We start from the raw sequence: 24,828 nt of genomic DNA on the forward strand, positions 1-24,828 counted from the left end.
AACTCATTGAATGCTCATTGACTCATTGAAATCTGTTGAAAAACCAAAAAAGACAGATGATGCGTCGGATGGGGATAAAAGCAGGTATCGTAACACAACGAGATTCTAGAGTATTTACGAGGAACGATGTCACTAGAATATTATTTATATGGATAAAACGTTTACCCGAATGGTGAACTATCCTGAATAAGAAAGAAAGAAATATTTTTAAAAAATAATCTTAATTTAAATTAATATAGTTGATCATCACCATCACGACAGAGAATTTGTCAAAGAAGGAATAATTTTCTGTAATTTTTGAAATAAGATATTTACGTTTGTTAAATCCAATTAAAATATTTAGAACGAAAAAAAGAAACGCTAATGAACAGCTCTGGTTTAAGATTAAAAAAATGTATGAAATATTATTATTCTTTTAATATTTACCTATTAGCGCGACCGCAGCACAATTTTGATTATGATTTTTTTCGTAATTAAATTTATTGTGAGATCAACCGAGCGCTAGTGAGCGTCGGACGGAGTTCGTTTGACCGGTGAATTATTTATATATTTCAAAGCAAAAATTAACCGGGCAAACGTTATGCACCAGGCAAACGTAAGCCGACCTCTTATGTTTCAAACAAACCGGGCAATCGGTGGAACACAGGTTTGCTTGCGAGAGGCCGCCGCTTCCGAAGGCGGGTCGACGGTCGACTCGGATTGCATAATCTCGGCGGCTTGGGGCCGCCTCGGTTCGCCATCCTCGCTAGATGGGGGCTTCGCCCTCAATTAATTGACCTCAAAATAAATTTCATTACGAATAAACAAATTTATAATAAAATTAGTTCTGCGGTGGCGTTAATACCTAAGTAACTTTTTTTCTTACCAATTATTTTCACATTTTCAATACGTACACGTAGCTTTATATTTTTTATTATAAAACTACCGTGTTCATGCATAATGGAAAGTAAATGTCATGTTTATTGTGCCTACACAACTTTCTGAAAATGACACAGCGAAGCCGTATAATTTTCAAATTTTCTCATTACAATTTTTCATTCTACTTCGTTTTGTTATTGCTCTCTCATGTTATTTTGATTTAATCTTACTTATCAACAGGGGATTCGACAAAACTCATAATCTGATTTGTCTGAACTTTTCCTTCTTCATTCGGGTACACGTTACATTTGCGTGAATGTTGCATTCGGATAAATGTGGCATTCGAGTAAATGTCGCATTAGGGTAAATGTTGTATTCGGGTAATTGTGCATTCGGGTATTTGTTACATTCGGGTACATATATTTCGGGTAAATGGGACACAACCGTATTTAAAGCCCAAGAAAATCAACGCCGAATCTGAATATCCAAGGTGTCGAAATAATGCTCCTTATTTGGTGGGATTAAAAGGGAAATGATTGATACGTTTAAAGCCAGACACGAGTCAGTTATATAACATCATGACAACGCTCGACCTCATGTTGTTGATCGAGTTAAAAACTATTAGGAAAATATCGTACGTTTCACCCATACAAGGCCCACACCTTTCCTTGTTTCGATCGATGCAGAACGCTGTGAGTGGAATAGAACAAGGTATGAAAAATTGGCTGGATTCATTTGTAACGTCAAAATATCAAAATATGAACGCATCAGAATCCGTAAATTGTCAGAAAGATGGGAAAATGGTTGGCTAGCGAAAGCCAATACTTTGAGTAATGTATGAATTCATTTTATTATTAAAATAAATGTGTTTTTCATGCAAAAAAACATAGCAAGGACAAAAAACCTTCACACAAAATAGCTACACTGGACATCGCTAAAGCTCGGCACTGTGTTTGAACACTAACAGTCTTAAAACAACTGTATAGCTGAGGAATTGTTAGCCACAAAATTCTTTTTTGTGGAAGGTTTCCTCAGCCTTCGTACTTAGCGCATTTGAATTGGGAACCACAATTCCCGGGTATTTTACAAGGAGTCCCACAAGCCTTTGTACTCATACTACTAGTTAATAGTTACTCTTCCTTGACAAAATGAATGGCATCTTCGACAACCATCCGAGAAGAATACGTTTCTTTGTTTACGCATGTTGATGTGCCCTTCCGTCAAACTAATCGGGCACACACTCGCTCAGGACGTTTCATGGATGACTTTGTGTCATTCCTTGCTTGAGATTTGCTTAATCTGTAAAATGTGAGTAATATACGGGCTTGAGCTCACGATCTTGGTGTCCAACGCCAGCTGGACTTGCATATCGCCGCACCTTCCGAATTTCCACCGGCCTCCTTCCATCCACACCTGGAAATACAGTCAGTGCTGAGAGCGGCGAGCTTTCTAGCGTTTCAGCGCTTCCTCAAGAAAGCAGTCTGCCACCTAGCGGTTAGCTTTGCTTTTTTAAAACAGCGGAACCGAATCGGGAGGATTCCTCTTTGCCGAGGTGCTAAGGACTGTGCCCAAGCTTGTATAAAAATTGACGGAATCGTTGAATACACTACAAGGCTGCCTCGAACCACATAGGCACCCAGAATACTGTAAAGGAACTACCGAAGACCAGATACCCAGATCATACTTCTCGCTATGCGAAAAATCTCTCGTGCTATAGGGAGTCGTTATCGGTTTTTTCTAGAATCTAACCCCGTCTCCTGGTACCGTTTTCCAGATAGGGGAAGGGTGGTAAAGACGGACCCCTTAAGTAAACGTTGATTATTTTCGTGAGTTTCCCAAAAAAATATATAGCTATCTCACCACAAAGATAGTCTAGGTATCTTTTTATTATAATTTTTTTTTTGAGGCAGAAAATTTGCAAAATGAATGTGTCCGGCATCTTTGAAAAAATGAGATTGATTCGGGAAAGATGGACACTAACTGAAAATTCAAGTTTATGTACTCGATATGTTTTGGAGGTCTTCAAATAGGCCTTAAAAATAATCGAACAAGAAGGCTAAACTAAAATCGCCTGGAAGGGCACGTAATTTTTCCCATTTTTTCATGTCTAAAATAGCTTCCGGCATTCGAAATGACAAATTCATAATGCGTTTTAAAAATCACTCTGATGATTCATCCATGATATCTGGTTGCACTTGCAAACGTATCTAGTGGGCATCTATTAAAAAAAGAAGAAGGAGATAATCAAATTGAGCTTGAGCTTGAGCTTGGTTAGACTGTACAATTCGTAGTTGCTCTCCGTGATTGACCTGAACCAACCAAATTGCACAAAGAACACACAGAATGACGCTTGGGACTAGCAAATCATTCTCGTTGTGCAATTTTCGGTGATTTGAGCTTTAAATGGTCAATAACGACGCCGGCCACGTCCTTACAGTCACCAGGGGAAGGGAAGGAATGTTAGTATGATGTTCGCCGCCCAAAGGCCAGAAGGGTCGCCTCTATAGCGTGGTTCCCTAGCGTTTATCATGGAAGGGATAGTTGTTAGTGGAAATGGTTAAGACAAATCAGGATTCACTGCGGAAAGTGATGTGATTATGTAAATGCGAACAATTGACCTCTCGACAAAACAAAAATCCGAAAATCTCAAGTGGTACAACACGCGGCAGAGATTATCTTCAGGTATCCTGAGAAGGAAACCCTAAAAAGTTGATTGAATTGGCTTCATTTTCATATATTATTTATCGTGTGTACTTTGTATCGTAATCCATTCGCGACGGCGGAGAGATATCTTTCGGAAACCTGAAAAGGTAACCACGAGAACTTCTCTAAAGCTATTCGCTATACTCTAAAGCTATACCCTTTATTGAATTTAAATCGCGACGGTTGAGTGTTACATTTAGAAAACCTGAGAATCTGTGTAACAAAGAGAAATTTGAGTTTAAAAAAAAAAATTAAGATTACGAGCAAAACATATAGGAAAAAAAAAGTTGATGCATGACAATTGCATGATGACGTCAAAAAAAACGCAACGTAATTGCAATGACGCCACATGTATACACTCTAGCTGAAATCAACAAATCCTTGATAGACCTCAAATTCATTAAATAATAAACTAAACAGTTGTACGCGAATTACAATAAGATAATATAACACAGGAACAGAATCTCAAGTCTTTAAAAGTATCACTACCTTCATATGTATATCAAATCTCAATACAATCTCACAGGGGCTTGCGAAGCGGTCTTACATCTAAGCTTCTGTTGTTACAGAAAGACAAATTCAAAATGATTTGCAATATGTGGTGGATAAACATGAGCAACCCTAGAAACTTTTTATTGGCTCATAAGATTAATATGGCCTCTCAGAGAGCGATGTTGTGGCCAGACCAGAGCGCAAATATTTGAGCGGAGAGAACTCTTTCACATCCTGATTCTCTCCTTCCGCACAACCTTACAATCCCGATTCGCTCTCACTTAAATAGCTATCGGAAAAAAAACTTCACAACCCTAGATACACCATTCTCACTACGGCAATCCCTCTTGCTGCCATCTTTGAACACTCTTCTAGCACTGCACTAATATTACTTCATTTTCTTTTCTCTCCTATTTCTATCTCTCTTATGAGAAAATCTAAATTAATGGCGACTGACATTTCATTTATGCGCAAACAAATTGCGAGCAAACGTATCAAAACACATTATTATCGCGTTTTCAAAAAAAAAAAAATCAATGAAACGTCGTGGATACTAAATCAAGGAGCGGGGGTGCAAAATACTCGCAAATCACAGACCAACTGTTTTACGTACAATGAATTCAACGAAATTGAAACGTGTCCAAAAATAGCGGAAGGCTGGAAAGCTGTCCATCTTTCCCGACTTTCCCCTAAATGTAAAGCACTTTCGACAGAAGCGGCTGCTGGATTCACCACCGCACGTACCCAACGCAGGGGTTCCAAGTGGTTTTCATTAAATTCTGGCTGCTGGTGAAAGAAAGTATGGACTTGTCTGGATATTTGAAAAATAGAGGTTCATTGCGCTTTGAATTGCGGTTCGTCTTCGATGATTTTTCATTTTTCATACCAAAGACTCTCTGGGCAACTGCTTCTAATGACAGCTATCGTTTCGCGCATGGATGTAACATCCTCTTAGGTTTCGGAAGCTCTCGGATCTCAGAAAATTTGCTGCTTCGCAACAGGACTAAAAATTTCAGATTACATCATTGGGTAATTATTAAAAGTCCATTATTTTCTATGAAAATTGAAGTCAGTCAGAAGAGTAAATGTTATATTATTGCGATAAATCTGGAGAATCATAGAAAGTCTGGACTAGACAATGAATATTCTGGATGTCTGGATAATCCTTATAGGGCTGGAAGATTCCAAATAATTCCAGAAAAAGGTTGACAACGTTGACCCAACATACCCATTAAGTCGCCCCGTTGTCGCACTAACCGACTTAGCGAGCGTTATTGCATAATCGAATCGAATGGGAATGAAAAACCAGTTCATCTAGTTAGATGAGGCCGACGAGGTAGATTCAACACAAATCTGATCCCTGCGGACGACTTAGAGTCATTGGTGACCAAATCGTTTGAAGACAAGTGAGTTTAAGACTGGTACGTGATGAGGTGGTACCCAGCAGTACTTTCTTCACAAAACGAAGACGGATACGTCCAGGTGGAAGGACCCTTGAGGACACCGAGAACAACATTTATTGCAATAACATATGAATTTGCTACGGCTTTGTGAAGACATCTAGCGAAAGATTTCAGCTCAAAACAAAACATGTTTTACTCTGCAGTATTTAAACTTTTGCACCTGGAAAGTACAATTTGCAGTCAGAATTGATTTACTGGATTTCTACAATTGAAATTTATCGATCGCATCGATGATGTCACTCAAGCACAACAACAACTAGTGGATCGATAGAATGCGACTCAACCTACCATCTCTATAGTTACCAACCTACCATCTCTATAGTTTGATCCAGCGGATCGAAAAATGGTTTCCACATGAGCTGAACAGAAGACATCAGAAAACCTAAAAAATCGCATGTAAAAGCTACTCGCCAGGTACAAATCAAAACCATTTGTCCATCGCATGAAAAAAAAACAGAATTAGTTCCCTGAGCTTATGAAATCTTCGGTAAGTTCAGGGGAACCATTAAAATGGCATTGTACTGTCAAGTCACTACGGACGGAAGACAATGTTCTGTGTTTAGTGGGATCTACCCTGAGCTATTCAAACCAGGCGCACCCATTAATATTGAAAACTACTGACAACAAATGATCAATTTGAGTCGAGCTTCGGGTTGAAAACCTGAGTACCAAAAAAGACAACACAGTGATTAGCAAAACCGGTCCAAAACCGGTGATGGAAATGATTGAGTCATTTGGTTTGGAAGATTTCCCACATGCGGATCATTCACTGGACTTGGCTCCTTCCGCCTACCCCTAATTTGCATTGAAGGGATACGCACTTGCTGAGCAGCGCTTCAATTCTTACGGAAATGTGGTTTACCTGATGAATGGTTTGTTTCCAAAGAGAAACAGTTTGTTTTTGGCGTGGTATTCATTAGTTTTCACACTGATGGGAAAAAATGGATAAGTATCGATGGAAACTACTCTCCATAAAGTAAAATTTTCCCTTTCGATACAACAATCACGTGTATTCTTCGAAACACCTGCGGCTTTATTCCCGTTTCCACTTCACGGTGGAAACGAAATAAAGTTTATCCGTGATGACAACGGTACGGTGCCGACATCTGGATACGAAATTAGTTTCCCACTACAACTTATCATTATAATATAAAATTATCTTCAGATACAATTTTTTTGAGAGATTATTTTACCACATCAAGAAAATAAAGTTTTCCATTCACTTTGAACACTATTTTGATACGGAGAAGGTCATTTTCATTTATAATTTCAATTTGAAAAGTGTTCATTCTGCTTGAAATCCTACAGTTATCTTTGACGCTTCACTAACTCATAAACGTAGGTCAATGGCGTGCCGTTCATTTCGTTTGCATGAAGTGGAAACGGAAATAAAGCCGTTGGTATAAAAGCATTACCGTTTGGAGTATTTTTGTAGATAGGAGAACTATCTTCCCCCCTCTTGGAAGGACACCCAATTAATTCTTCCTCGTATTTGGATCCATTTGGACTCGTATTCAACAAAGAAAGATAAAAACTAATAATAAATAAAAAAGTTACAGGTATTCAACGATTATTTTAAATGATGAATTAATTTTCACGAAAAACCATAAAAAACAATTTTTTATGTTACCACACTCTTATTAGAAAAAAGCATAATCTTAAGTGATTCAGAAAGTGAACTAATCAGTAGTTTACGAGTAATTAAATGGTGAAATCAGCTTGAAGATTACATTAATCTCATCCTTGGCTAACACGCTTCATTGTGTTTATGTACGAGGGGTATCCAGAAAGTAGTAGACGTTTTTGGCTAGAGAGGCAGTCGGCGTAGCTAGAGCTGCGGTCGTGGTATCAAATCATTCCTACTCTCAGTAGTGAGAATATTTTGATTAGTTACAGCATGAAAAGTAAGGGAGTCTGGATAATCCTCGTATATAAATAAACCAATCTTTGAATATATGATTAAGTACTAAAGAATACACAGAGAATGCTCGATAAGATGTCCGTTCATAGCGAAATGACATTTTTGCTTTCGCTTCGGTCATAAGGAACGTTTTTACATTCAGTTGCACTTAACAGGAAGGGCCAAATAATTTTAGGTAATAAAGCAATAACTTCAAACAAAATATATGCCACGAATAGTAAAATTAATGTGCAAAAAGTTAGTTATCGTTATTATACAACTAAGCATTACATTCAAGTAATTTATCTTATCGTTGAAATTATCTAGTGTATGCAATCAATTTCATTTCAGACTAGGTGAATCGTATGTGCATGATATAATCCTATAAAAATTGAAATCCCATAAACTGTTTAATGAGTTCCTTACTTAAATTAAACATCTGGATTTAGATAAAAATGATTAGATTTCAAAGTTCTATGGTAAAGTATTTCAGCAATTTGACTGTGTGAAGAAATTATTCTAACGTTCAGAAAGATGACAAATATGTGCAAAGATGAGAAGCCTTAAGAATTGTTAGCCAGATATTTAGTTGAAGTACAGGGTCCTTCAGATTAAACGCTCACGCAACAAATTTTAATAACTTCTACAAAAGTGAACCGATTTTTATTTAAAAAAAAACAACATAAAGCTTATTTTAGGACATTTTCGATGTGACCACCCCTTTTTTCGATAACGCGTTTTAAACGGTGAACAAAATTCTTCATGTACAACTGTAACATTACGACTTCGATGCTGTTGAAAATCCGAGTTATTTCTTCTTTAAGTTCCTCCAAATTTTGTGACTTTTAACATAGCAACGGTCCTTCACGTACCCCCAGAGGAAGTAATCGACGACGAGAAATGTTGAAATTCTTACCATATGAGGACAAGGTTTCATTAAGGCTTAGGTCGCTCGAGTAGTACGATTTCACTAAAAACACATGTTCTTGTAAATTGTACATCTTCTTCTTCTTCTTAAATGGCTCTAACGTTCCTAGAGGAACTTCGCCGTCTCAACGTAGTAATTACTTGCGTCATTTTTATTAGTACTTAGTTGAGATTTTTATTAGTTTCTTAGTTGAATAACATGCCTTGAATACATTCTGAGTGGCAAGCTCAAGAATACGCGTGACCACAGAGCAAGTCGAAACAAAATTCCTTTGACGAAAAATTCCCCGGACCAGAACGGGAATCGAACCCGAACACCAGGCATGATAATGTGTGACGCTAACCACTCGGCCACGGGAGCACATACATCACATATTGTACATCTTGACACTAAAAAACCATTCGATCAGACTGAACGAGTAGCCGGATATTATCGTCCCGAAGTGGGGAATGCAGTGTTACCATTGTCGGAGCAAAAAATAAATTTATAAGGAGCTATTCGATTTTTTTTTGCGTGAGCATTTAATATGGATGACCCAGTAAGATTATGTGAGGTTAGAATGAAATAATGAGAATTGAACAGCCACATTTTATTCGGATTGAATCTTGTTACACAAGGAACACAATTATTGTTGTCACAAAATCAACAGGTAAGTCGATGTCCAAATATGATGGAACACAAACGGACACTTACACGTACATACACATACATGTATGACAAAAACAAAAACAAAAACATAAATAAAATTCAGGAATGAATCAAAACACTCACTTCTCCACCTCCTGGCTGTGCAAGGAGTCGTCCGATTCGGGCACCATGCCGATCCGTCCGTATGCGGTGGAAGACGTTGGTGTGCGCAAATGTTTTGGCATCCTGTGTGCTCAGGTGTGCAACTGTCAAATGATTGCCTAATTGATCGCTATTGCTTCGCGTGGGTGAGTAAATTTACTACTGCTGGAAGATAACTTGATGATGCTCGATGGCGGTTTGAATCTGGTGAGCCGAACTAAAATGCACTACTATGTGTAAGAACTGAACGTAAACACTACGAGGGCACAAATTTAAACTACTTTTTTACATAGCAACAACTAGCGAAACGGAGATAGTCCACTTCATTCTCTTGTATTCCAATTGAACTAGCAATTTTTGTTTGACTACCACGTTTCCTGACGAGACTCAAATTTAGCACTCATTTCTTTGCTGAGATGAGGTGAGATGACTTTTCCAATTGAGATGGGGGCCTTTGCTGTTTCATTATCCGCCACTAGCAGCCACTATAGCAGAGGAAAATTGTACTCTCTGTGGGGGAGAAAAATAATACTTAGTAAATATGAGTTGCACGGCATGTTTCTGATCGATTTTTTTCTTCTTTCGAACGAACGAATGAAATGCGAATGCATGAAAAGTGGATGCGGAAGCTAAGATGAAGTGCAAAAAAATATTATGGCTTGTCGAATGCTAAACAACCGGTGAGCGTTCGAGGAAATGGCAGCGACATAAAATGAATGTAAATATATACAATTGGGTCAATATTATCGCAGAATTGATTTGGTAATTCTTTAATCTATATTCTATAAGGTCAATTTCGATTCATAACGTCTATTTGTGACTCTTCTGCAACTGCATCTGTTCAGGACCGACTTTCACACTATCATAAAAGTTTATCTACAGAGAAAAGAAACTCGCTTGTTATACTTTGGTGCTGTTGCAACTATTGCCAACCGTGTCATTGTGTTTCTCCGTGTATTTCTGTGTTCTACAAAGTGACTACAATAAAAACCAAAATACTCTGAAAACATCTATTAGAACACACACAAATAAAATCCTAAGCATTCGTTCGAAACTATTGACTTTCGAGGGGTGAACCATCGCTCAATAATATCAAACAGTTGTTAGAGCACATTCAGTGCGTCGAAACGCGCATTGTTGCTCATTCTGCATTCGATTGTGGTTCGCTTGCGTCAACTTACTTTTCCACATGATTTCTACGTCGGAGAACCTTTAAACTTTCTGCTTCGTCGTTTTCTCGATTTTTCAATCCTATTATATGGTCATATGTCTTCCTTTTTTCCTGTTCCCCTCCTGCACTGTCGCTACACTTCACGGAAAAATCCTAGCCTTTCACTCGGGCCGACTTGCGTCGCCACATCACACGTAATAGTCACCCAATTCGTCATCCTTTCTGAACCTTTTCACATCACATTCGCTGACCGTTTCAAGGCCAGGGACAACAATTGCAACTATCGCACGGTCATGCACTTGATTTCTGCAGCACCAAATTAAATTAATTCAGCTTACGATTCCCACTAATCGCGCAATGAATTACTGGAAACGGGTTTAAACACTGAAAAACAACGGAACCACACGCGCACTAATCACACACATATATTTTGCGGAAATCCGAAATCCGACATCGATGCCGGAATCCACGTCAGAATCAACGACGGATTAGCTGGGGTCAGTAATCATCTGATTCCACACAGACGGCATTCACTGACACGCGGACGCCACCTTCTCCGAGCAATTAGGGATTAAGCATCATCTGGATGGATCTCGTCTATGCCCGGTCCGAATCCGCCACTAACTGAATCTCCGAATCGTCTGGCGACGATACTTTGACTTTCGACTTCGACTTCGACTTCCGAAACGCGGTCCAGCCGGTGTGCTGATGTGTTTGTGTGTGTATGCGTGTGCACACCCGGGCTATTTCTGAAATCTGCAAAATAAATTGAGAGCGAAGGAGAAATAATGTGCGTTATTAGAGCAGTTTCGGTGGATTAGCACAATTATGCACCATCAAGCCGATGGCGATATGGTTCGATGAGGAAATTTGGATGCTTCCGAGGCGAGTGATTGAGGGGACTGAAGGGCCAGGTGGTGATGCTTCTGTGAGAGGTCATTCGAATGGAAAGACTCTCTGTTGTTTCTGTTCTATTTGTATTTGACAGATTCGTTTAAAGTAATCGTTTATCTAATTCTGTATGACGAAATGGCCATGCGATTTTTTTAAGCTACAATGAACGAGATTGAGACAATGCCGAAGATTTGACCCTTTTCGTCTATATTCATTTTCCAAACAATCTAGTTTCGCTGGGAACTACAACATACATTACATACATAAAATAATCAGTGTTTAATTGTCTTTCCGTCACAGCTCAGTATTCTGTAGATATACACTGCTTTGATAAGAAATGGATAGCGCAATTCTATAGCCCCTTGAACTTGGTGGTTTAAGGTCCCTCTATATGTTCAAGACATGATTACATAAATGAATGAATAATTGCTCTATAATAAAGTAAGAAACCGACGATTCTAAACTTTCCTTCTGAAAACATGGATGCTACCCGTAACTGTAATTTTCATTATCACATATCTAATATGAACCCCTTGAACGACAATTGATTTTCAGTCAGCACTGCTCTGGTAGATTTTTCTAGAAACATGCACACAAGTCTATCAAAGCAATAGATCGATATGACTTACAGAGACTGCTCTCATAAAAAGCATCAAACCGCAATGATTTCTGCCGAGTCCAGCTCATCATTGTCCGTTTGCTTAGGACAGTTTATGATGAGTTGCACTCATCATTTACGACTAATTCAACAATCGTATCAAAAATCATTGACCTTTCTTTAAAAAAATTCCATAGCCTTATAGTAAGCTGTCTGATTTAAATATGATATTCGATAAAGTTGTTGGAAAACGATGGATTTCCTGGGAAATTTATCATCACTTTGATATAGGACTATGTGTTCGTATTCTATATAGGGGGGTAATTCTACGAAAAATGTAACGGTTCATTAAGAGTTTTCAAACGCATATTACTCAAAATCGTTATTGCGACATATTATGTGTTATATACCAGGAAATTTTTCCAGCAATTTTTTGCTTGAAACACGAATGGGGAATATAGTTAAAAAGATGAACAATTTTCCGATTAAAATGGGTATGTTTTTTCGATTGCACTAACCACTCGGTTTCCCCCCCGACGCAACGAGCAATCTTTGTGCCTGCATTTCGGCGTTAGCTCACAATGTGAAACTATGCGTAGCACGAGTTATTCTAAATTTTTCGGATGAACTGGCATTTATAAGTTGGCAGAATCAATAGAGGGAAGATTTTGGAATATGGTTTCACCCTATTATCCCCAAAGTTCAATCTATTCGGGCTCAATTCACGTATTTATCGTGTAGGTCTTGATACTAACAATTTATCTAATTGTGGTCCAGGATGTCATAATATCGTGCATGTTGTTTGGTTATGTAAAAAATGCAATAATGACTGAATTAGTGGTTTCTAAAGGGTATACTCACGCACATCAGATTATGATAGCTTGAGTAGTCGCGATTTTGATATTATGTCCCCCTAATATGTCTTCCTTAGAAGTCCGCTTAACTTCCTCGAATGCACTTGCTCATTCTCCTTTCGCTTTCCTATACATAAGCAGAACTTAGTAGCCAAAAAGACCAGTTCAATGCAGCAGTTACTCGAACTTCCCAAGAGAGCACTCATGGCCATAGGATACTCAATATAATATGTTGACAGCTTTTTCCTCGAATTTCAACTAACAGAAATGCGACGAACGCGGCATAATGGACAGCTTTTAAGAATAATAGTATCAACGGCTGCTGCCATATAATATTCCTGAGCACTAGTAGGGAATTAGATCCAATTATGTCCCCGTATTTTGAACGAACACTGAATTCCCCGAAAGCTGACAAGACTGATTCAGGCAACTATAAACGGTGTGCGGTGAAGTATGCCGATCTCAGGCAGTCTGTCGAAATCGTTTGGGACTCACAGGGGACTTCGACAAGGTGATAGACTCTCCTGACAGCTCTTCATTTAAAATATTACACTTGCACAACAAAATACAAATATAATCAATAATTACAAAAACAAAATCCAAGAACAAAAAAAAAATAGCTAATTGGCTTGATTTTGGTATATCGATCATCTGAATCGGTTCAGTAGTTCAAAAGTTATGAATTTAAGAAAAAAGTAATTTTTGAAAAAAAGGGAAAACAGTTGATTTTTCGGACCACCCTGAAATGGAAAGGGGCACCATAATAAAAAATAAATAAAAATATACGGGTCTAATATTTTGGGATAAAGAACACAGCTACCACTTTTCACGAAAATCTGAGAACCACTATATCGGTTTGGCATGGAATGGCTGAATACGGGCTGTGCCACAACCGGTCGATGCGGTACCAAATTGGCACAGTCTTGACTAATAACTGGTTGTCAAATATGGAGGGTCAATAAAATCATTGCAAAATGATTGACCAGAAATAGGACCTGAAACGTTTCATGGTAATCACAAGTTACGCTTTTCAAATTAAACGTTGTAGTCTTAGATAAAAACCAGGATCAGAATTTTGTTTGTTCACAATATAATGTCATAATAAAACAACGTCTTTTAATCATAAATCGACTCTGCTCGTTAATATTTTCATCTTCAATCACAGCAATGCTTTAACCACACATGAGATTATGTTTCATCGATATTTCAAACAAAAATTATTAAATGGATAAAATTAGTGACAATTGCTAGATTATTGTTAGATTGTGATTAGTAGATGATACGCATTTTTTTAAATCAGACCTATCGCGAGAGAGATTACTTATCGTGTAGTACATTCTCGTAAACGGCTACTGTCAAAATTTCAGCCGAATGGGACTCGTAGTTTCGTTTTGACCGTATGTGGAAGCGGACGTGTCCGCGGATTTTAGAAAACGGCCAAATTGGTCGAATTGAACTACGCCCCATCCACCGTATTCTCCAGATTTGGCCCCATGCGATTTTTTTTTTGTTTCCAAACATGAAAAAGTCACTTGCCGGGCAGAAATTTTAGTTGAATGAGGAGGTCACCGCCGTTACGGAGCAGACCTCGAGAAAACGTTTTTTTCAGATGGATTAAAGAAGCTGGAGCTTCGCTGTGTCAAGTATATCGAGCTAAAAGAAGACTATGTTCAGTAATGAATCGCCACTTTTCCAAATTTTTTTTTTTTGTAGGCTAAGTACTTATCGGACTGCCCTTGTATATAGCAATCATACGAGTTACTGATATTAGTGGAATAAACTTTGCAAAATTTCGGTTTATTTTATAGTTGACATAAAACATGAAATGAAAATTGAAAAAAATACAGTGTCGACATAAAAAATAGCCCACAAGTTCACGATTTTAGTTTAATTTTATATTTATTTATTAAAGTATAATGAAACAAAATACTGACAGGGCTTTGACACTTGTTTTTATTCATGTTGAATGTATCAAAAGTTTATTTTTAGAGATCGATAGCATAATGCTCCAAACAAGTATGGTAAAAATAAAAGCCCGGTGCAGAAAAAAAATGTAGATTTGGATTAAACAATTTTGATGAGCCTCTCATTTGTTATTTTTTTACGTAGAACTACGTTTTCCAAGAAGGGTACCACATCAGAAAACAGATACAGGGTAACTTCGATATAACGTACATTTTACTTTCAAAATTGTACGTTGTATCGAATTGTACGTTATATCGAAGCACAATAAAGAACTCAGAAACGTAGCTTATATTACTTTATTGTGTTGCTGTTTGAGTAAGGTTAATGAACAAATTCAACTAGAAGACGAAACCAACCCTTCTCATGATGTTTTCCTTCATACTGTTGATTAAAATTCGATTCATTCAGAATCCAGAATCACAAAACAGTTGTATTTCGGGATTGACTAAAGCTACAAAAAAGCTTCAGTATCAAAATACATAAAATTTATGATTCATTCAGAAAAAAAACAATATTCAAAAAATTATTTCTTTTGACTTTGGAAATATGTACGTTATATCGAGGTTAAATGTACGTTGTATCGAGTGACGTTATATCGAGGGTACATTATAATGAGGGTACGTTATATCGAAGTTTCCCTGTAATGTTTTTATGAATAATGTTAACATTAATAACTAACTTCGCAACGAGCGAATTTTGATGATTTGCACACAAATTGAATTGGAAATTCTCCAACATTTCATTAATATGCTATTGTGATTCCCTATTCTGTAAACGGTTCAAATTAATGAAAATTACCCATTTGTGTACTTACCGTCAAAAACGAGTAACTTATGCATACGTTCAGTTCGAGGAATAAGCCTTCAAGTTTAAAGGCTCTATAAAATAAACAATCTGATCTAATGTACGGATAATGTGAATAGATTTAATATTGTGATTTAAGTTCCACTCGTTCTCAGCTTATTTGGTATATATAAAACAAATGTTTTTTTTCTACGTACGTATAACTCATCATCATAAGATAAAAAAAAACGAACGATCAGATTTGAGTCGTATTTATATCGTTGTGTTTGTCTCCACTCAAACAAGAATGATACTTTAGAAAACATAAAAGATAAATAAGAAAATTCGAAGAAAACGACTACGCGTATGTTCTGCAGTGAAAAGTGAATTCTAGAAAATCGATTACCTTTTTTGTTGCGCCTTTGGTTGATAAAACATTGAGCTTTGTGTTCGTTATTGTAGTTGTGTTGTGTTTTCAATCAGTTTCAACTTTGCACTGCGCTCGCCCCTAAATAATGGATTTTTAAGTGCAACAATGTTCCTTTCGATCTCGAATGTACGAGAAAAAAAACAATGCTGGGAGAAAACTAAGAAAAACTATTTAGGGCTGGATGTGGTATAAACAAGCCAAATTTCAAATAATAGCCTCCATACAGCTAGCGGTCGGACAACATTCTTTCTTAATGCTGATATACACAAAGATTTTGATCGATACAAAGGAGGAATGGAATCTTCCATTCCTCCTTTGTACGATTGCAAACAGTAGTTAAATTTTGTTCGTTGAAAGTGAAAGTGTCGATTTCCACGCTTTCCGGTGGAGAGCTCTTCTGTGTTGTTGCATACACTGCGTTTCACAACTATAGAACAACTCATTTATTCTGAGTTTCCAGAGATATGTAAGAAGTCGGTTGAATTGAAGTATATAGTGCAGAGTACAATAACTATCTTCATTTATAAGACTGACCATTTGAACTTTATTGCTGTGTTCAGGCGCGAAACATTTGAAAAACTAAAATTCCAGTGTTTTATAACAATAGAACCAGATGGAAAAACTCTCACTTCTTTACAAAATTAACGCCATTGCATTCTAAATTTCTAATTTTTCAACTCGTTACTTTGCAGGCGATAGTTGATGGTTTGGGGACAATTTTCTCAAAAGGCCTGGTTTAGATAGCTTACCATCAACACGAGTAAACAGTCAGAAGTGCAACGAAGTACTTCAGTACATCTGTTTTTGCATAAAAAACAATGTGATAATTGGGTAATTTGGCATCAATTCAAAAAATCTGGAAAGTCATGGCATGGTTTAATGAATAGAGGCTTCAGATTTTGGACTGGTCAACTTGTTTACCAAATTAAAATCCTGTCAAGAACTTATGAGGAGTGATCGGACGAATAGTAGATGCAGCTTACAAGCAGTATGAGTGATTTGAAGAGCTTAAACGAGTAGTATCCTCTGCGTAGAACGAGATACCCACTATAACATGACGCAGCTTCGTCGCAACCTCCCCGAATGGGTTATTTGAACTGATCGAGAACTAAAGATGACCTACGAATTAGAAACTCATCGTAATTTATGTTAAATTGGCGTTTATTTTGTAAGGAAGTGAGAGTTTTTCTATTGTTTTTTTTTGCAGACTTATCTCACTTCTTAACTAGACGAACCTAGCCAGAATTTTCACCTGCCCTCGGGCTTCTGAATGCCAAAGGGGGACTAGGCTCTGCGGAATGCACGTATCTGCATGCTCGTGCTGTTTCAGTCCTGACCGAGAAATTGTCGGACAATCGCGCAGGTGCTAAGGATGACCGACTTTTGGATGCCGGCCAATTCCTTCTCCATGTTCAACACCATTAGCGCTTCCAGAAGAGTCTTCGGGACAATTCCAGTTCCAGAGAGAACGACTGGAACAATTCTTGGGACCTCCCTTAGCCCCCACAATTCCTTGAGCTCCACGGCCAATTGTCGGTACTTGCAGATTTTGCGACCGTGGGTCTCCTCCAGATTCTGGTTCAGTGGAATCGCGACATCGATGATGGTGACTTTGCGGTCGTTCTTGTCGTAAACCATTATATCTGGGCGGTTGTGGTGGATCGAGAGGTCGGTCAAAACAGTCCGATCCCAGTACAGCTTGAAACGGTCATTTTCCAGGACAGGTGCAGGCAGGTACCGGTAGTTTGGTACGTTGTCTTCCAGTAGAGCACATTGGAGCGCCAGTTGTCGATGAACAATACGGGCCACGTTGTTGTGGCGCTCGGTGTAGGCTGCGTTGGCCAAAACGGGACAGCCTCCCATAATGTGCTCTATGTTTTCACCTGGTTGATGGCACATCCGGCAAATGTCATCAACGTCTTGATGCCAGACGTACCGCCTGCAGTTTCTCGTCGGCATTATCCTGTCCTGGATGGCTATCATGTCGGCTTCTACTACTGAAGAGAGTTCACCACGCGTTAGCCACAGATTAGATGCGGCCTTGTCGACGTGTGGCCGGTCCAGTTGATGGGGGTGGGCACAATGCACTGCCTTCTGCTTCCAAGCTGCAATCTTCTCCTCCACTGTTTGCAGATTGCAGTTGAGTTGATACTCCGCTTGCGCCAAGTGCAGAGCGCTGTATCCTCTGTCGGCGGCGCAGACAGCCCGGTATAGCGCGTTTTGGTTGGCGCGTTCTGCGAAGTCTCGCGCAGTTGTCGTACCTGGGCAACACACAGTGCAGATATGTCGACTATTTCAACTATTTCTTTGCGTGGCAGTGAAACTCTCTCCAGTGCCGATTGAGGATGGTGCATTCCGGCCTCTTTAAATGCTTACTCATCCTCCTCTCAAGGTCCTCTAGGTCAGTTTTGCTCCATTTGACTACACCAAAACTGAAGGTCAGCAGGGGAACCGCGAATGTGTTGATCGCGCGTACCTTGTTCCCCGCGTTGAGGAAAGTCCTCAGGATACAGTTCACTCGACTCAAGAACTTGTCTCGCAGCTCCGTCTTGATGTCGGAGTGGAGAATCCCGGTGAGCTGTCAGAATCCAAGATATTTATAGGATTCGTCACGAACCATGTCTCTTATAAACTCGCCGTCATAGACCTCGTAACCTCCGGATTCGGTAAGCTGCCCTTTCAGCAGATGAACACAGCGGCACTTGTCGAGGCCGAACTCCATGCAGATGTCCCTGCTTATGTCTTCGACAACCCGGATAGCTACACTTAGACGCTGACGTGAATCAGCGTATACCTTGAGATCATCCATGTAGAAGTTATGGGTCACTTCTTCGTGGGCGCCGTCGCCATACCTTATGTTATAGCCATGACCGTTTTTTTTTCTTTATTATAGTGACTTTCAACACATTTCGGCTGGTTCGACTTTTACTTCCATTTTTGGAAGAATGTCGGGAGTGAGGATTGAACTCGTGATCTCTGCGTGAGAGGTATGGATGTTACCACTACATCAGATCGCCTCCACTGGTTCTATTGTTATGAACACTGGAATTTTAGTTTTTTAAATGTTTCGCGCCTGAACACAACAATAAAGTTCAAATGGCCAGTCTTATGAATGAAGATAGTTATTGTACTCTACACTATATACTTCAATTCAACCGACTTCTTACATATCTCTGGAAACTCAGAATAAATGAGTTGTTCTATAGTTGTGAAACGCAGTGTATTGTTGTTAGTTATAGGCGTTGCCGAAGGTGAGGTGGTTAAAAAATGAGGGGCTTAGAATGCAAGGGGTTTAAGTGACTTGATTGATTTCTCTTTATCGACTTTCTCTTTTGGTCATAACTTAGCTGCAAACTCATTCCCAGCTGTATTTTACAATGTGGAATATAGGCCAGAACCTCATGTATCGGATTCTATAGCAAACTCAAATTGGAACGTTTTTGCATTTGAGTTATTAACTAAAGTTGATGAAGAGAAATCGATCAAGTCACTTACAGCCCTTGCATTCTAAGCCCCTCAGATAATATACGAAGTAATGAAATAAATATTGAATTTTTATTATTTTGCCGGAAGAGAGCTTTTGTGATTTTAATAGTGCGATAGAGAGATGCATATAGATTGTATTCATAAAAATTCGTCATAAATCGGTTCAGTAGAATTTGAGATATTGTGTACGCCAGTTTGAAAAAACTCGTTTCGAGAACAAACCGTTTGAGGTTTATGGTTATGGTCGTACTAGATTAGATACCGCATCACTAAAATGGTTATAGCTCTTTTAATAATGAGATTTTCGAAAAGTTTCTAGGGTATATTCTTGAATGCCTAAACTTCAAACATATAAAGTTTAAAATATGAAAATATAATTTTTTTAAATTTGTTTTTTTTTCAAATTTCTAGACCCGAATACTGCCTTTAAGACATTTCACCCGATCGATCATTTATTTTTGGCTATTTGCTTTGCTGTTTATTTGTTCTTTACAGTTGAATGTTAGCTTTTGTTTTTATCCTACTTTTTTCATGGACTGATTTGAACCAATTTAACAGATATCAGAAATATTTGGGACAATTATTAGAATATACTATATATGTATAACTGCGTTTCCACGTTGTCTTAAATAGATTACATATGAGTCATTTGAAATGACTTTTTAAGAATTATAAACAATCATATATTGATACGCGCCAAAGTACATTTGAATATGCATTTGGTTGATTTTTTTTTTTTGCAAACTGGCAAATTTGTCAAACCACTTTTTACAATGAAAACTGCAGCTGAGAGCCATTGTAAAAACGCAAGGAATAGTTTGCAAGTTTCAAAGATTGTTATTTGAGTTAGAGATAACAACTTTTAATTGTTGAATTATAGAGACGTACCTCTAGCTAATCATTCCAGGTGGGAATATGCCTCTTTGAACGCACTACAATAGCGCAATGATTACAGTATCAATTGTACCAAATCAAATTGAACTCTTTGAGGAAATCTAAGGCATATTCTTCCTTTCATGAATATTCCCAATCAGACGTCAGACGTGTACCACAACTGTTGAGAAATTTTACCTTTTTAGGCTAAAGCTAAGTGTATTTTGTGGAATAAGGAGGGTTCGTACATACGAGGGCAGTCCGATAAGTACTTAGCCTACAAAAAAAACAAAAATTTTGGGAAAGTGACGTTTTATTTCTCAACATAGTCTCCTTTTAGCTCGATACACTTGACCCAGCGATTCTCCAACTTCTTCAATCCATTTGAAAAATACTTACTGAATGCTCTAGTTCGAGCGCACCTGTTTCAAATCAGGTATTCAAATGTTTCAAAACATATAAATAAAATTGTCTTTTTCATAATTTACAGTTGTTCTATGGTATATTTTTACGGATTCACATGTTTTGAAGGATTGTCAAATCCTCCTTCTATTGCTATCAATGCGCCCCTCATTTGAGCTAACTTTTAACCAACCACCAGATGATTATTTGGTACGTATTCAGTCTTTTCTGGATTGTAACTCTTACAAATATTGTAAATATCTTGCTTGCACATAATTTGTATCAGATTTACATAGCTAAACCATGTCATTAATGCATTTCGATGACCTCAATTCTGATCATGAGTTATCCGATTCACAAATGTTGGTTTGTCCACATGATTTGTATGGCAACCGCTTGGCGCGCTGCAGTTTGTTTATGGTGTCCTTCGCGCATAGCAGAAATAAAGGTTGTCTCTGTTGAGTGTGTGGTGAACACTTTCAAAATGCCCTAGAAAAGGCAATATTCTGAAGGAAGCCTAAATTATGAATGGATCAATATAAGGACAGTAAACTCAAGCAATGAAAATTCAACATATACTTGAAAAATTCGAATTTTTCCATTCAAAAATGGTGATTTCTAAAACCGGACAAACCATTATCATTTTTCGGACAAACCACGATCAGAGGTGGACAAACCATGATCATAATTTCTCATTTAGGAAAATCGTTAAAAACATAAAAATTCGAATAATTTCAACGCTTTATGGTAGTATTAGCAACTAGAGACTTGGGGCTTTTCAGCAAACCCAAACTCGTCTTGATTATATGTGATTTTCATAAAGAAAAATCGATTTGCATTTACTAGTTGCGTGAAAACACCGGACAAACCAAGATTGTTTACCCTATCATGTGTTATCACAGCAAACACTCAAAACATATAATAATTACAAAGATAAACAAATGAGCTGTTCCATTTGTAAAACAATCCTGTTGGGATGCTGCTGCTATTTGGTCCAGCAGTTTTCCTTTTTTAATTGCTCCATCAAAATAAACGAGCAGACGACACGGTGGTCGGATTTTTATTCCCGGTGTCATAAATTATTCACCAGACGCTTCATCGTCATCATTAGCCGCTCTTCGACCGGCTGTTGGCCGTTGCTCGTGGGGCTGTCGAATGTCATCGAGTTGAATGTGTACTTTATTTCTTTGCCAGAATCTCATCTGAGAAAAACGAAGCTAAACTGCACCTGGAACCGATCCAAAAACTACATTGCGATGGCCAGCAGGAGATTGTATAAATATTTTCACTTTTCTGTTAGTGTTTTCTTTGAGGGGGTTGGGGAAAACAAAACCATCACGCCACAGACTGTGACGTATGTATTGCTCGGTTGGGTTTGGCCCCTCCCCAGGGCACCACAAAAGTAGTTATGCATTTGCGATGGATGATAAACAAATCCGGAGACGGGCCTGCCAAGTGGTCCAAATTTGAGATGAGCTGTAACTGATGAGAATTGGATGAATTTACTAGAGCTGTTTTCGTTTCGGCAGATCCAAATATTTATAGATGGAGATCTGAGCGTTTTGGGCGTGATGATTGTTTGGACGGAGGTTCGGCTGTCGAATGATCGTCTAGTTGCAGCGCACAAACTGAGATGCGAAATTATTTTTGGTTTGAAGATTTTCTTTGTTTAGTCCCAACACTTGACAACAAATGATGGAACTTTAGGTTTAAGATCGTTTGGCAGTTGGCAGAATAAAAAGAAACTTATTTATTCGGGAGCTGGGAAATCGTAGAAACACAGAGTCATTGAAACAACTGTGTTGAGCTGAATTCCATTTGATAAACTGAAAATTAGATGAATTCGTAGAAGTGAGCAAGGGATGTTAAAACACTAAAGAAAAACAGAGCAAATACATTTTATTCCGAGAAAACGATTTGAGTCTACATGAAATCCTTCATCTGCTCAGTCTCAAATCACCTATGAACCAACTGTTCCATATTCATGCTAATATCGAAAACACTGTACTTGAGCTGAACTTCAGCGAAAGTAGGTAAACTGCCAATTCTGTGGAAAACGTATTTTTTCTTTTTTGCGTCCTTGCAGGATGAGCAAAACAAGATTTAGATTGTGGCATAACAATACTCTCCAACCAGTCTTGATTGGGTCGGTTGAGTTATGCAAACATATATTGTGTTCGAAGTGATCAGCGAATGCAAATGTGCAATCCTTCGTCTCGAAGCTTCCATTTGTTTACGCTGTCGAACGACCAATTCAACTTGAAAAGAGTAAAGCTCCAAACTTAGCGCCGAACTCGAGTGGCCCTTGGGGGTGGGTCGAGTGGAAAATCTACTCGTTATGATTTCGAGGAAATAAATTTCTACTCCTGTCGCTTATCCGTCTTCGTCATTCACTGAATAATTTCTCAGTGCATCGTGTGAAACCCAGCAGACACCTAGTTCGTAGAGTTGGTGTTGTTGTGGGCGGTGTTATCCTTTTCAGTTTTGAAAAGATTATTTTTGGAACTATCAAAGCAGCCACTACGAGAAGGTCATATGTGAACCGAAGGATATTGTGCTACATAACCGGGATGGGGGAAAGCATCTTGTCGCACTGGCATTGTGCAAATGGCGAGATTGGACTAACATATGTGAATGTCACATTACTTTCCAAAAACTTTATGTTGTAGAGAATCCCAGAGTATCATAAAGTAATTTAAAGTTAGTTGGAAGTTCGGGAGTTATTGTTCCAAGCTAACAAACTATGTGTTCATGAACGAGGTAAGTGAAAAACCATGTTAATTCATAGTGTCAAATGAGCTCCGGGATTCAAACTATATCTGAGCAACTAGGGATGGCAACCAAGGAACTCATCACATCACCGTTATCGGAGAACCGGAGAATAGTAGAATCAACTTCCATTAAAATAATTAGTTTAATAACTTTTTTTACACTAGCAGTTCTGAAACATAATTGTGTATGCAAGTAGGAAAAAACCTATTAACGTCGCATATTTGCTTACGACAAAAATCAACCATATGAAACGATCCGTGCACAACATACAATGGAACAAGCGGGAATCATATTTAATAGTGGGAGGACATGCTTAGTAAATGAAATTCGCTACCGTTCGGACGCGTTGTTCCGAAGCACAGTTATTAGAGGTTAAAAACAATCAACGTTGAACGTGTGCCTGTGAATAAATAGAGGAGTTTAAAGCTCTCAACAACTGATCATATGTAAAGTAGAAAGTTGTAGTGTACCAAATGCATTAAAGTAACTGTGGCTGTGACGCGAGAAGTCCATTATAACCTTGTTAGTTTTTCAAAACTATGGCATAACATTGCAGATACTCAAGAGTCGGTTATGACATCGTGGGAGTAGAGGTAAATGTTTTGGAAAATCTTTCGAATGATAACTGAAGAATTGAAGTATGTTATCCGAGAATTCGAAGGTTCCACATTTTCATCCTAAACTGCTTTTTATACATGATTTTGTCTCATTCTTGTTTATGATATGCCGCTTTTAAAAAATTGTTTTATTCATAGAATAAGAGTTTTCAAATCATTTTTAAATGGCTCTAACGTTTCACCCATTGGGTATTTTCTATTGAATTTTTTGGTAAAATTGGTTCAATGTGCGCTCAATGTAGTTTTGCACACGTACCTCCAAAATCCGGATCTCTCTCATCGTGCTATCAGCAGGAAGCTGGGAACGGTATGACCTACAGTGAGTCGTGTTTTAAATCGGTTCAACTAACATTTGACCATCGATCGGAAGGAAAAAAGTAACAAAAATGAATTTCCGTATAAAGTAAAGGATCACGAGCGACTAACTCAAGCTTTTTAGAGAAGTCCGAGCAGTTCCGTTAGAGATGTGGCGAAAAACTAAATGTAAACAGAACTTTTGTGCAAAATGCAAAAAAAAAAGTGAAAGATTAAACATGTACAAAAAAACCCGTATTCCAAAAGTCATCGAATCGCAATAAACGGCAGACAATCGGTGACAATCATCATCATCATCATCATAATTTTGATGTTTCTGAGGACGTCCGAATCACAACATGTCGAAGTTTGCCAAAAAAATTATATACGGGTCTGATATTTTGCAATAAGGAACAAATCTACCACTTTTCACGAAATCTGAGAACCACTATATCGGTTTGACATGGAATGGGTATTCCGTAATTTTTTATGTTTTCATTAGGATACTCATTTCCATTTCAGGGAGGTCCGAAACATTGTTTCGCCTTTTTTTCAA

General features: G+C 38.2%; 1 protein-coding gene across 2 annotated transcripts in view; it reads right to left on the reverse strand.

Moving 5' to 3' along the window:
• Positions 1–24,828, reverse strand: part of LOC129780073 (P protein) — a 248,822-nt gene that overhangs the window by 205,505 nt on the left and 18,489 nt on the right. The window contains exon 2 of one of the 2 annotated variants that reach the window (XM_055787979.1): positions 10,315–11,060. In XM_055787979.1, the coding sequence (XP_055643954.1) occupies positions 10,315–10,324 (10 nt within the window). In that variant the 5' untranslated portion in view covers positions 10,325–11,060. Of the gene's footprint in view, positions 1–9,115; positions 9,492–10,314; positions 11,061–24,828 lie in introns of those variants that run through there. The other variant, XM_055787980.1, reaches the window with a different exon arrangement.

Source organism: Toxorhynchites rutilus, chromosome 3 (genome assembly GCF_029784135.1).
Source record: "Toxorhynchites rutilus septentrionalis strain SRP chromosome 3, ASM2978413v1, whole genome shotgun sequence".
NCBI classification, from domain to species: Eukaryota; Metazoa; Arthropoda; class Insecta; order Diptera; family Culicidae; genus Toxorhynchites; species Toxorhynchites rutilus.